The sequence below is a fragment of the Mustela nivalis genome (assembly GCF_964662115.1).
Source record: "Mustela nivalis genome assembly, chromosome: 3".
Classification (NCBI taxonomy): domain Eukaryota; kingdom Metazoa; phylum Chordata; class Mammalia; order Carnivora; family Mustelidae; genus Mustela; species Mustela nivalis.
In genome coordinates, this window is record NC_139022.1 from 121,950,639 (window position 1) to 121,964,357 (window position 13,719).

Here is a 13,719-nt window from a genome sequence, read left to right on the forward strand (position 1 = left end):
TGTCTGTAGCACTGTGCTGGGATCAGTCAAGCTCAATCAGCTTGAGCTCTTACCATCTTTCTCTCTCATCTTTCACTACCCATAGGGACCCCATCTCTAAGAAGCGAGTGTCCACCCCACATCTCTACATGACTCTAGCTCAGAGCCCCATGTTGCCATGCACTGAACACCCACCTGGTACTGACTCTTTCCCAGCTGGAGTCCACCTTTCAGACGGAGTCCTTAGGCTCTGCCCAGGCCTCTCCCTGCACAGTTCCCTTGGGCTATGGAGGGAAGCCTTTGCTTCCATGATCTTTTCTCTGCCCATAAGAGCTCCTCCGCTTTCTTGGGCCTCATCTGAGAAGCCTGGGATTTCACCAAGAAAAGCTACCACTTCTCACCTGGTGACAAAATCCAAAGGCCGGATCACTTGTCCACTGTTTTCCTAACTCTTGGGCCTTTGGTTGCGTGGCTTTTCCATCCCTTTCCAGAAGGGGAGAAAGGTAGTATGAGGACCACCTGAGGACGGTTCTGGCAGGCTTTTTTGGCATCCTTACATGCCAGCATTCGGGCCCTAAGGAACTTGAATCCTGGAGAACGCTCCTGGGGCTGGGGGGCCACGGACGAGGAGGGCAAATCTGGTGCCGCGACAGGCTGGAGCCAGGCCCCTCAACATGACAACAGACCCTGCGTGGCCTGCCTTCCCACCCTCTCCAGGCTGCAGGGATGCTGCTGACAGAATTATGCAACAAGGCTGATGGGAGCCATGCACACATTTTTATTGTCAGTAAGAAAACAGTAACACTTTGGAAAAGATCAATTAGGAAAAAGACTGGTTGGTTGTATTAAAAAATGGGAAATACAAAATAGTAACCAAAAATAAAATAAAAGAATATTTAAGAGGCTGCTCTGTTAGGTGCTAGGACTTAAAAAAATGAAACAAAAATACAGCTCCTTATATCTAAGAAACCGGGTTATAAAAAGATGCGCCGAGGATGTTGGGGAGAGCGCGGTGGGAGAGAACCTTCTTGCTGGCTTCTTGTGCACACAGCCCCGAATCCGGGCAGGGGCGTCTTCACCGGGCGCTTGGATCACAAGGAGTGGGGGCCAAGATCAGCCCTTGTTCCTCTTAGGGAGAGCAACCGGAATGAGGTACCCCACTTTGAGGTCTCAGTGTCCCACCATGTCTCTTTTCCTCTGGAAAGTTCTCTCGCTGGCTCTCCTTGTGCAGCCCTGGTTAGCAGCAGCTCACAGGTCCGAGGATAGGATGTCGGGGATCTGTTTGCCTTCTTCAGCGGATTTGCTGGCCAGCTTTGTGGGAGAAGAAAATAAACACACACACACACACACACACACACACACACACACACACACCCAGGATGGGATTCTCATGAGCACCAAAGCAGGGCTTCCCCGTCCCAGTTGCAAGGCTCCCTGCCCAAAGCCTTGTGAGTGCAGGATAGCATGACCCTGAGTTTGGACAGAGAGGGGGCACCCCACCGCGGTTTGAGCACAGCCTCTGCGGCCCTGTGCACTGTGGAAACCTGGGCCAGTCGCTCCCTAACTCTGTGAGCCCCATCAGCTCCTCCCGGGGTCATGGCAGGTCACATGGGACAAGGTCTGGAAGGTGCTCAGCATGGTGCCTGACTCCCTGCACGCTCACAGTAAACCTGGGATTATTATAGTCGCTGGGCTCTGGTTTGTATTATCTTGAGGATCAGAAGTGTCGACGGGACTTTTTTTTTTTATCTTGAGTAAAGACCGACAAGTAACAATGGGAGACGGGCCATGAAAAGTCAGGGCTTGGAAACTAACTTTTAATTAGTAGGAATCTGTAATATAAGTTGAATAGGAAAGCTTTTCCAAAAAAGAAAATTAAAAAGCCCTTTCAGTTTCCAAAGATAGCCAGCTGCTGTGGCTCTGACAGGCACACCGAAGGGCAACTTGGGCAAAGGACGGTGACTGGTCCTGAAGTCCCAGGGGCCCTGTGTCTCCCCTTGGCACGTTCTTGCAGCCTAGCTGGGGTCAGTCCTGCTCAGAGACTAGGGCCCAAGAGGAGAATTGCAGTGGGGGCATCTCTGGCTAGCATCCCAACCCCTGCGGGCCTGACCATGCCTCCCAGGGAGTGTGCAAATGTGCGTGCCTGTGCGTGCACACTCATGCTTGCCTTTCCCCCACCCCCATTTTCTCCTCTCTCTCTGCGTTGCTTTCTTCCCATCCCCCTCCCACGTACACTTGTCTTTCCGCCCATCTGGGTCCTCACCATCGTCTTGAAGAACTGATTTACTTTCTTCCGTTTGAGCGTCTTCTTGTCGCCGTCTGAGAGAGGGAAGAAGGTCTGGCTGAGGCGGGGGGACGAGCTGGAGTCCTCTATCCCAGGCACGCCTGCCACGGAGAGCGTGAGGGCTGCAAGGACAGTGGGGAGAGGGAGTGAGTGGGTGGGCCGAGGAGAGGCGGTGCCCAAGGGACAGGAGGGTGACGTGGGGAGGCAGGTGGGAGACTGGCTGGGGCACAGAGACAGAAGCCAGGGAGGGCGCATCACAGTGCCAGGCAGGAGGCGGGAGGGCATGGCTGCTGCCTTGAAGGGGACTCTTGAAGCTGCCAAACCCCGGGCAGGAGCCTGCTGCCTGGTCCCCATCAAAGTCTCATCGGGGCTTCTGAGCTAGAAACGTAGGGACCTGGGGGAAGGCCGCCTGGCTGCTGTGGCCCTGATATCCTTAGGGAAGGTGGCCTTTTGCCCCAAGGTGGGGAGTCGATGTGAGCTCACTCTTCCTTCACCTTTCTACACCAGGAGCCTGGATTTTTCATCTTCCCCAAGGCAGGGGCTGGTAGGGAGAACTGTTAGCTGTAGCTCCCAGCTCAGAGATGTGTTACAAATTAGCTACCTCTTGATACCGTTTTGACCTTGAAAGCACAGAGACAACAGTTGCAGACTTCCAGGGTATTGTGGCAGTCTGAGAGCATGACAGGGACATGACTGTGTGTCTGGCCAGATGCCACAGTTTGGGGGCTATCGTGCCTGGTACGATGAGGCAGGGGTCAAGGGCACGGTTCCAGGGACAGAGCACCTGGCCTACACTCAGCCTCTGCCCTTTCCTAGCTGGTGATGTGCAGGAGACTGACATTCCCAGTGCCTCAGTTTTATCATCCACACAATGGGGCTAATGACATCATCTACTTTGTAGCTATGTGTTGGGGTAAAAATCAATGATGAAAATTCAGTACGAGGTCTGGTGGTGGTCAGCACTCAAGAGCTGGCAGGTGCCTTTGCTGAGATCTGCCTGCTGAGCTCCACAAGGGAGCTGCTGGTCTGTCCTGCTCCCCCACCCCACCCCCATCCTCAGTGTGGAGACAGCGGCCCACCAGACACAGCGATCCAGCATGTGCCTGTCCCCGTTAGGGCTGCAGCATCCCCCTCTGCGATGTGGGAATGGCCATCCGTGTGCTGCTGCCCTCCTCACTGGACAGTGAAGGAGTGGTGGCGGAAATAGGTAGCATCTATGAATCAAACACTCTACAGCTAGAAGATGTGGTGGCAATTTCTGCAATTCCAGAAGAGGGTTCCAGGTCAAAAAAGGAAACAGAGGGCTTCTGGCCAGTGGGGAGGCCAGGCTAATGGAGAACGCAGGGCTGCCTGGTGTGACAAGTGGATTCCTAGCCACTCCTAAGGACCAGAGGAACCACAGGTCTCCAGCCCAGCCCCAGGTGGGGCTTACAGAATGGGGGGCAGGGTGGTGAGAGCTCAGAGAGCAGGGAGCTTCTGAGCAGAGCCTCTTGCCCCCGAGACGCCCGGCCCCTTTGCTTTATGGCTACAGTACCCACCCACTCTCCACCCCCCAGGCCGGTGGCCCTGTTATTCCTCTACCTTCTAGTGCTGCCGGTGGCAGGGAGCATACCTGGGATGGTGGGCATGGACTGACTGGCAAAACTCATCTGAGAGAGGATGGATGCCCTGGGGGGAATGGCTGCATGCTCCGAGAGGTTGGTGTCACTCATGAACTCGTGCTTCCTGGAGAGCTGAAGAAATACACCACACACATGCAGACACACACACACACACACACACACACACACACACACCACAGAGGCTTAGCATTAGGCAGCTCCTGGCCTTGCAAAATCAGTGATAATGGCTTGGCAAGGCTACTGTGCATCTAGTTTTAAGTTGACTTACTCTGTTTTCTAACATTCCATGCCAGCCTGCCATGTACAGTTGCACAGGTTGCATATTATGTTACTCTAAGAGTTGGGAGACATTCATTTTAGACAATCATGTGAATGATAACCTAGAATTATAAAACATGGGGACTTATTTCCACTTTTGTGCCCTGGCGAGAGTAGCCTCCGAGGTCTACTGGGAATTATGTGCAGAATCTTTTCTTTACTGGAAGGCATCTTAGCAGGACCCTTGCCCTTTCATCTGGCACCCCTCCCTTGCCAGTATAGTTAATCCCTCTCCCCTTCCAAGCCTCTAAGAATGCCTTCAACAACTTCTCTTTCAAGGGAAACTAAGATTTGAACCCAATGACACCAAGTTTCACTATTAAATAGTTATTAGTTATAGGACAAAAACTCTCAAGGTCAGGGCAGGGAGAGTCCATCTCTGCATCTGTAGCTGGGTTCTTGGTTCACTGGAGGAGCCCAGCAGGGTCTGAGATGTCAGAGGTTGGAATGGTCCTTGGGTGAGGGAGACAGGGCAGAGATGTAGAAACAGCAGCCCAATACTGGGTGGACTACTTCTCTCCGTCTGGGTGCCCCAGGCAGCTTCTCACATTTGCCACGTGGTGGGAAAGGCATGTGCAGGCTTAACAGCTGGGGTTCAAACCCTGGCTCCGTAACGTCAGTCTGGGTAGACACCTGCAGCACTTTGCCTCCCTGCTCCTCAGACACTCCTGCATCACCTGCCTTGCTGCAAGCACGAGGCTTGAATGGGACCCTGTCTGGGGGCCCTGGATAACATGTGAGCAGCAGAGTTGCACTAAAGCTGTTAGAGGCAGCCTGTGGGGACCTGCTCACCCGCTTCAGGTCCGACTCGGCCGCAGCCTTCTCATCCGCAAACACCACGCTGCTCCTCTTGGCTCTCTTCTTGGACCGCCGTAGCTTGACTTCCGGCAGAGTGCTCCCCACGGAGATCATCTCCACCGGCTCCGCTTTTGGAGTCTTTGGAGTTGCTAATTCCAGGTCAAAGCTGAAGGGCAAAGGGGCGGCAGTAGGAACTGCAGTTAGAGCTTCATGGGGACCGTCTCACAGGGACCCAGGCTGGCTGAGTTGTCCCTACAGGGTTCAGCAGCAGATCTGCTAACCTGGCAGAGTTCGGGGAACTGCTTGCTTAATTTGCAAACATTCAAAATACAGAGTAAAATGAAATTGGGGGATGGGAGCCTCAGCAGGAAAGACTTGCAGTGAGGAGAGACATGGCTAAGCTGCGGCTCTGGATTCAAGTCCAGCGCTGTCCCTTTAACTGAAGGCCTGGGGCAAATCATTCAGCCTCCCTGAGCCATTCTCTCCTTCCAGTAAGTGCAGGTGTCTGCAGGACCTTGTGGGGCAACCGGAGGTGAGGCTGGAGAGTCCTCGACTCACATTGCCATGTCCTTGGAGGAGTGGGGTTGGGCCGGGTGGAGCGGAAGACCCCAGGATGGTGGGAGGGGAGAGGCTTTTCATGAGGTGAAGGAGCACCTTCATCCCCTGCAGAGGGATGGGTGAGTGCAGGAGGGGCAGCTCTGCAGGGAGTTTGGGGGACGGTGCCCAGCAGAGATAAGAGGTGAGACTGAATAGGCTGGGGTAGGAGCTCCAGCAGAGATGGCCAGGCTGGGAGGACACCAGCTGTGGCCAAGTCCTGCCAGGGCTCGGAAAAGCTGCCTTGGGCGTGGGCCTCCAGTGACCCCCTCTCAGTGGCACTAAGGACAGTGGCATCACAGCATGCCTGTGGGGGTTTTAGTGAGGCACCAGCTAGGGAAAGGCTTGGAAGCAGGAGGGTAGGGAAGTAGTAGACGGGTGGCCTCTGGGGCAGAAGGAGAAGCAGCAAGGCTTTGCTGGGGACCCAGGGGCAAGGTGGGGGGTCAGCAGTGCTGGGAGCTTCTGGGGCAGGCACTGACCTCTCAGAGGTGGTCCTGCTGGGGGTGCTGCAGTCAGAGTTCATGGAAGCCATAGAGATGATGGACATCTGCCTGTAGGAGCGCAGCATGGACCGTGGGCGGCCCACACGCCTGTCCTCAAAGTCGGGCTGCAGGCGGGGAGAGTAGGGTGGTGAGCAGCCCGCCTTGGGCTGGAGGGGCCGCTCTTGTGGCCTCAGCCTACCCCCACCTCCTCCAGCTGAGCAGGGCGGAGCTGCCGGGCAGGGCAGGGCACTGCACAAAACTCCTGGCGGGCTGAAGCCAGAAGGTGGTTGTTTTTGGAAAGAATTGGGCTGGCCTTTATTCCTTGTTTCTGGGAGCTGATCTCTTAATCCTTGCGATGTCCCCTTTGTTCTTCTTGGGGGTCCCATGATACTCATGAGAAGACTCTGGCTGGAGGCCAGGCCCAGGGACCAGCTGTGGGGTTCCTGGGTCAGGCTCTGTCCCAGCTGGTAGACGTCCCTCCTCTAGAGAAGACAAGGGGCTGGGCGGATTTCAGACATGCGGCCCAGGGGTCACCCTTCATGACGATGTAATAAAACCCCAGTAAGCACACCCCAGCTAAGGCTAGGGCGAGTGTCCTGGTGGCGGCATGGATGGTCTGGCGGGGAGGTCGTGCCCTCGGCACACGTCCACGGTGTGTTCGGGACCCTCCCGGCCTCACGCTGTGTATCACTTCCGTTAGCTGGTCCCAATTTGTATTCTTTGTCATAAAACTGGGATCATAAGCATAGTGCTTTCTTGAGTTCTGTGGAATTCTGTGAACCTGAAGGGGTCAAGGGAACCCCCAAGGTTGAAACCAGTTGGTCAGACATGCAGGGGCTTGGGAACCCCACTGTCTGAAGGGAGGGCAGCCTTATGGAGGACTCTGCCCTTAACCTGTGAGATCTGACCCAATTCTGAGTAGTTAACAACAGAATTGCGGGACTCATTTCATGGAAAAACTTGGGCCAGAAGACAAGAGGCCTGGGTTTATCTCTACATTCTTTTAGGAACTCAGGACCTCAATTTTCTAATCTATTGAGTCAGAGGCTTGACCCACATGGCCTCTATGGGACCACAGAGCCTTGATGTTTCAGGATTCTGCTTCCTGGGGAGGAGGATAAAGATGTGCCTGTGAGTACCAGGCCACTGGCCTCTTTATGTCCCAGAGCTTATTAGTGGCCCAAAGCACTAGCTTTGGAGGCAAACAGATCCAGGTGAAAATTCTGCCTTGCACTCTCTTGCTGTGCAGCCTTTGGCAAGTTACTTAGCGCTTCTGAACCTCCCAAAGAGAAGCAAGGAGTTGAAAACCATTCCTACTTCCCAGGCATGTGGTGAAGACTTAATGGGTTGTAGATGCCAAGTGCTGAGATCAGGCTGGGCACATACCAGGTGCTTTCGCAGTCTCTAAGTTTGGAGGGTCCTCTTTGTACCTGGGCTTTGTCTAGGGGTGACTGTGTGGGACCACGTTTACAGGAAGGTTCACCTGGATCAGGTCCTCCTCCTCCAGGGGAAGTTCCTTTGCAGGGCCCCTGCCAGCTGCCATCCTCCCACCCCGCCCGCCCCCTCCACTGCACTCCACCAGTCTCACCCCCTCCCAGCCACGGGGACCACGCCTACCATTTCTCTGACACCATACTCCTTCTCCACCTTCACTTTCAGGTTCTTGAAACATTCTTCCATCCGGTCGTGGAAGGGCCGCAGATTCTCTGACACCCTTTTCTCATGGATTTTAATCCCAGCTCCCAGGAAAGGGATCTGGAGAGAAAGGGTAGACGATGAGCCGCAGGTTGGCCTCCTGGCTGTGGCCTGGGACCTGGCCCGCAAAGATCGCTGAAGTCACACTGGGCTGCTCAGAACTTGTGGAGGGCACCGGGGACTCTGAGACCTTCACACAGAGTGGGCAGCCCTGCGGAATGGGCAAGCTGCAGCCCTGAGGTTGGCTCTGGAAGGCGAGAAACCCCTCCAGCCACCCTTGCCCCCTAGGAGGGTCAGACCTGCACTAGAGGCTGTATGTTTAGGAAAGTCTACTGAGGGGCAGAGTGTGGGCGAGCGGGGAAGAAGCTTGGTGATGCTCACATAAAGTTTGCGCAAGAAGCTCTGGGCAATGCAAAGGGAAAGGAGGAATGTCAGAAGCTAGCGGATAGAAGGACAGAAGGGCTGCAAGGAAAAGGAGGGACGCAGCTTCGTCTTATAACACGGGAGGTCCGGGCATACCTGATGTGGCTGTTGAAAAAGATAGGGAAGTGTTAATACACTAAGGTACTAGCCAATAAGGAATTTTCAAAGTGATGTAAAAGCCTTGGGAAAATGGAGGCAGATGAGGGGATCGATGTGAGGGAGTTAAACTCACTCATCAACAAAGGAGGTCAGTGAGATTCTGCCTCAATGGTGGCGAGAAGCAAGAATAGCCGAGCCACAGTGGCCACCGCTAGAAGGAACGCTGACAGTGCGGCCCCAGTGGGACATAACTAGGGGTGCAAAGAATATAGATTATTTTGAGGAAAAGAAAATAAACATTTCCTTAAGGACACTACTGGCTCCTTCTTTGGGAGATAGCTCTGAAGGCACAAGGTGAATGAGAAACCGAAATCTTATCTGAACTTCACCATGTCCAGTGGATGGAGGACGGCGAGTGACCTCTCGGAGCCGAGGAGGGAGTTAGTGATAAGAAGAGGCCAATCTGCCTCTAGAAACTCATGAGGGCCTTAGCGATGGGAGGCAGCAGGTAGCCCAGAAAAGTCAGGGTGACTCGAGGAGCTGAACACAGAGGGATAAGTTGAAATCCTGTGACAGGAGCAGTTAGACCTCCAGGTCTGTGTCACTTCACCCTGTGGCCAAGGGTTATATTTTCCCATTTCCCCTAGAAGAAGGAGTTTATCCTCTAGAATAATTAGAACAAGGAACCCTGGGCTTGTAGACCCCAGGCACAATGGGGGCAGGGATGAGGAGCCAGATTGGACATGGGGGTTGAAGGGGAAGTCTGCCTACTGATGGAAGCCCTTCACCTCCCAGGTCCCAGATTCTAGCAGCATTATTGCCAGGATTATCTTTCCTATGTTTGAAAGGTGTGTAGCTGGAGAAAGGGAATGACTCATTATACAGACATCTGTGGGTCACTCAGTTATCACATAGTGATGCCATGTAGCTGACGAAGCCACCACTCATGTACACAGAGTTTCACTGAGGTGTTTCATGCCTCTGTCTGTGAAGATCACCAAATATTGAAGGAGGTTCTCCAGTATAAAAGACAGAGATCAGAACCAACAGATAGGAAGCAAAGCAAAGCAAAAAGGAGAAAAGAAAAAAAAAAGGGAAGAAGGGTAGCAGGGAGGAACACATGAACTAACTTGGAAAAAACAGGGAGGATAAAGAACGCCTAAGAAAACAGTATTTTAAAAAGTTTAATTAATATATAGAAACAGAAAAGATCCTCCATCCATGAAATAAGACAAAAATTTTATATAAAAAAAGGGAATAGGGACGCCTGGGTGGCTCAGTTGGTTAAGCAGCTGCCTTTGGCTCAGGTCATGATCCCAGCGTCCTGGAATCGAGTCCCACATCGGGCTCCTTGCTCGGCGGGGAGCCTGCTTCTCCCTCTGCCTCTGCCTGCCATTCTGTCTGCCTGTGCTCGCTCTCTCCCACTCTCTTTCTGACAAATAAATAAAATCTTAAAAAAATAAAAAAAAATAAATAAAATAAAAAAGGGGAATAATAATAGAAATCCCACATATAAAAACTAATAGCATAGATATAGTTGGAGAATGGGTTTACAACACTAACAAAGACAGGAAATCAATTATCTAGGCATCCATCTCAAAATTTTAGTGAAAGGACAGCAAATTAAATCCAACAAGAGTAAAAGGAAGGACATAATAAATGTGAGGGTAGGTATGGATAGCAAAAGAAACAAACTTACAGCAGAGAGGATTGAGGAAGCCAAAGCTGATTCTTTGGAAAACTGTTTCTTTGCATCCAGTAGGGCCAAAGCTGCCTGACCTGGAAATTCCAGTACTACACACGTACTGAAGTGAGTAGTTATGTTCACCAAAAGACATAAACAAGAATGTTCATTGCAATTGTATTCATATTACACAAAACCTGAGAGCAACCCAAATGTCCACCAACAAGGGAATGGATAAATAAATTGTTATGTTATTGGTATGTTGTGCATTCATGTAATGGATGAGGGAAATTAAAAAAAAAAAACATAGACCTCTGACATATGTGACAGCCTGGTTGAATCTCAAAGGCATTGTGTTGACCAAAAGAAGCCAGACACACAATAGTCCATACTGTATAGTAATATATATGTATAATACCACTTATATGAAATTCAAGACCAGGCCAAACTAAACTGTGCTGATTGAAGTTCGGGGGTATCTACCAGACCTAGATACTCCATACTATAATCAGCTCCGTGCCTAGGTATACACCTGTCAGAAATTATGCATATGTGTGCCCCAAAGACATCTATAAAGACTTTCAGAGCAGCATTCCTTGTAATAGCCCCAAACTACAATCAACCTAAATCTCCATCAGTAGAAAAAGAAATAAATATGTTTTGGTAGCGTCACATGATCCAGCTGTACAGACCATATTATAAATCAGTGAAAATGGAGGAATGATAGCTATGTACAAGATGAGTGAATTTTACAAACATAGCATTGAGCAAATAAGTTAGTCCCAAAGAATGTATACTGCATGACTTCATTTGTATTACAGGCCAAAAATAAGCAAAAGTAAACTCTGGTGTTTATGAGTGAGTGGTTAAGTGGCTAAAAACTATTTTTATTTAAAAATTTTTTTTAAAGATTTTATTTATTTATTTGACAGACAGAGTTCACAAGTAGGCGGAGAGGCAGGCAGAGAGAGAGGGAGAAGCAGACTCCCCACTGAGCAGAGAACCCAACACGAGGCTCCATCCCAGGACCCTGAGACCATGACCTGAGCCGAAGGCAGAGGCTTCAACCCACTGAGCCACCCAGGTGCCCCAAAAATCATTTTTAAAGGAGCAAGGAAATGATTACTGTGAAAGCAGGACTGTGGTCAGTCTTGGGGAAGACTAACAATCACTACAAGCAAGGCTTATAGACACAAGCGGGCTTCTGGGCTCTGCTTCATCCAGTAGGTGGTCATATGGGTGTACACTTTGTGATAAATCAACATGCTGCCTATTTTTGCTATGTGTTCTTTTCTGTATGTAATATCTCAAAGCATGTTTAAAAGATGAATTCACTGTAGACATCTGTCCATGCTGATAAATATAGAGAAAAATCTTTACAAAGAAAAAAATTAAGAAGCAATCAATCTTGAGATCTGTGCAATCTTGAACACAAGAAAGTACTTGGAAAGCTTTGGCTTTTGTTGTGTTACTAGACTAGGCGCAAGAGATTCCCCTTTGAAATCCAAAGTTCTCAGGCTTTGAGAAAATCCAAAGTGTATCTGGCTTTGTGAAGCTAAGATCCAATTTAGAATTAAGCTCTAAGAGGTCGGGGAACAGGCCTAATTTTTTCCAGCACTATTTCTGTTGCTGGGCACACAGTAGGATCTCAATAAATACAAGGTACAAGAATGAATGGATAGAAGGACAAGGAAGAGCTAATTCACTGTATGTAATATTGTTATAAGGCTGCCTTCACCATGGCAGGGTACCATCTTCTGAGTGTTAAGTGCCCATGGTTAGGGGGTCTGGACTCTGAGTGGGAGGAACACGGCCCCCTTACTGGGGGAGGGGTGGCTACCAGGTCAGGAGTGGGCTTCTGTAACATGGTGGCTTGTTGGGGGCGGGGTGGGAGAGGTAAGGAAAGTGTTACAGAGAAGGTGGCCACTAGGGGCCGCTGTCTGAAGAAGCCAAGTTAATTGCTCTTAAAAGCTGTAACAGCTAATAGACACTTTCAAAGTCTCCCTTCTTTTTAATGTCCCTCCATTAGCTCCAAAACTCTGATAGAATTCTTTAAGAAGGTACAGCCTGGCACTAGCTATGCTGTGAGGCTGAGGTTCCTGCTTTGGGTGTGGTGGACACAACAGGAAAGATTAATTACCAGGTGATAAGACCCGGTAGAGTGGCCCAGGACAGTGATACTGATTGAGAATTGACACCAACAACCAAACAAATGTGTGTGGTGTGCTAGCCCTCCCTGGGGCATCTCAGAAATATCTGAGAAAGGGACCCAATCAAAGCCAGGCCTTCCTGGGGAATATCATTCTTTGAGTATTAAAGGGCATGATGACCTCGGGAAGCTGGGGATCTTGGGGAAGTTTGTGTTTCACAGGTGGCACAAGGTAAGAAGGGAGAGAAAATTCCAGACACACAAAATGCACTCAGGAAACCGTGTCTGTGCAGCACTTGCTGTTTCATTTTTAAAGCCTTGCTTTGCATAAATTGGCAGAGGCAGAGAAGGACCTGAATTAGGAATCCTTATTTTAAGAAAAGAGGCTGCACCCAATGCTTCTCATTCCCTGATTTCCCTAGAGTAACAAAAACTCCCTACCACAATAGCTTGCTTTTCTTTGCATGGTGACTGGCAAGAAGGGAGGGAGGGTGGGAGAGGGAACAGGCAGCTGCAAACTGCTGCCCCCCTGCTCCATGCCTCCTTCCAGCTCCTGCCCTCTGGGGCCCACCTGGCGTTCTGGGAGCTGAGTGGTCTCTGCAGAGCAAGTTCAGGTTCAAGGACCAAGGACAGGGAGTCTTATCCTTTGAAGGCTTCTGGGGGTGGGGGGACCTGGTGGAATGTTTCTTCTCTGGGGAGTAGGAGAGAGGGGGAGAGATAAATAAAGGGAAAGACACGGAGGGAGAAGGAAGGAGGGAGAGAACACACAGAAGAGGGACCCAGAGAAAGGCAGGGAGAAGGCAGGAGGGAAGTGGAGAGAGTAGGATGTGAGGGGCAGAGGGAGGCAAAAGAGAGAGGAGGGGCAGAAGCAAGGAAGGTGTGAGAGAGAAGGAGGAAGGGACAGATGCACAGCAAGACAGAGATGGGAGGAGAGCGTGGAGGGAGAAGATGGGGTGCAGGAGAGGAGGGGTGGGGGGAAGACAAAGACAAGCAAGGTGGTAGGAAGGGCAGAGCCGTCCAAGTTTTCTGGCTTGACTTCTGCGGGGTGCGGAATGCAGGCTCTTTGACCAAAAACCCACCAAGTGAAGGCCTCAGTTATTTTCCCAAACCTGATAAACCACCCGAGCCTTATCTGCAACAAACTGGGCCAGCTTTAGGAGGTGGGGGTGGGGGCCAAATCTTCTGTTACCTGATTGGTGTGTGCCAGGTAGGGGGCCTGGCTTTCCTTTCTGTCCCACTGGGGAAAGCCACCTTTCTGAATTCCACATGCATTCAATAGGGCTGTCTAAGCAACACGCAGCAGAGCACCTGTGCGGCACCCCAGGGTGCAGGGCCCCTAATCCCAGCCCTGGGAGATATGGATTCAGAAGAAGGGCAGAAAGCCAAGGGACAGGACAAGAGGTTACACTAGGCCATGTCAGCCTGAGACTAGCCGGCAGAGGGGAAGGGAGCAGGGAGAGGACAGGACCGAGACGGGGTGACCCAGCCCCAGTCCAGCTATGCTTTACCTGCCACGCGATCAGGTCCTTGAGGCGGCTCAGTTTTTCCTGGTCCTCTGGGTGATCCCTTGTGTACTCCTCTGTAAAAAAGGC

The 13,719-nt window shown here is 51.2% G+C and overlaps 1 protein-coding gene across 2 annotated transcripts in view; it reads right to left on the reverse strand.

Moving 5' to 3' along the window:
• Positions 1 to 737: 737 nt before the first annotated feature.
• Positions 738 to 13,719, reverse strand: part of DOCK2 (dedicator of cytokinesis 2) — a 411,048-nt gene continuing 398,066 nt past the window's right edge. For both annotated transcript variants that reach the window (XM_082726146.1, XM_082726145.1), the window contains 7 exons: positions 13,636 to 13,719; positions 7,695 to 7,832; positions 6,075 to 6,202; positions 4,996 to 5,167; positions 3,876 to 3,996; positions 2,243 to 2,385; positions 738 to 1,290 (listed from right to left, as the gene is read on the reverse strand). In XM_082726146.1, the coding sequence (XP_082582272.1) occupies positions 1,228 to 1,290; positions 2,243 to 2,385; positions 3,876 to 3,996; positions 4,996 to 5,167; positions 6,075 to 6,202; positions 7,695 to 7,832; positions 13,636 to 13,719 (849 nt within the window). In that variant the 3' untranslated portion in view covers positions 738 to 1,227. The remainder of the gene's footprint in view (positions 1,291 to 2,242; positions 2,386 to 3,875; positions 3,997 to 4,995; positions 5,168 to 6,074; positions 6,203 to 7,694; positions 7,833 to 13,635) is intronic.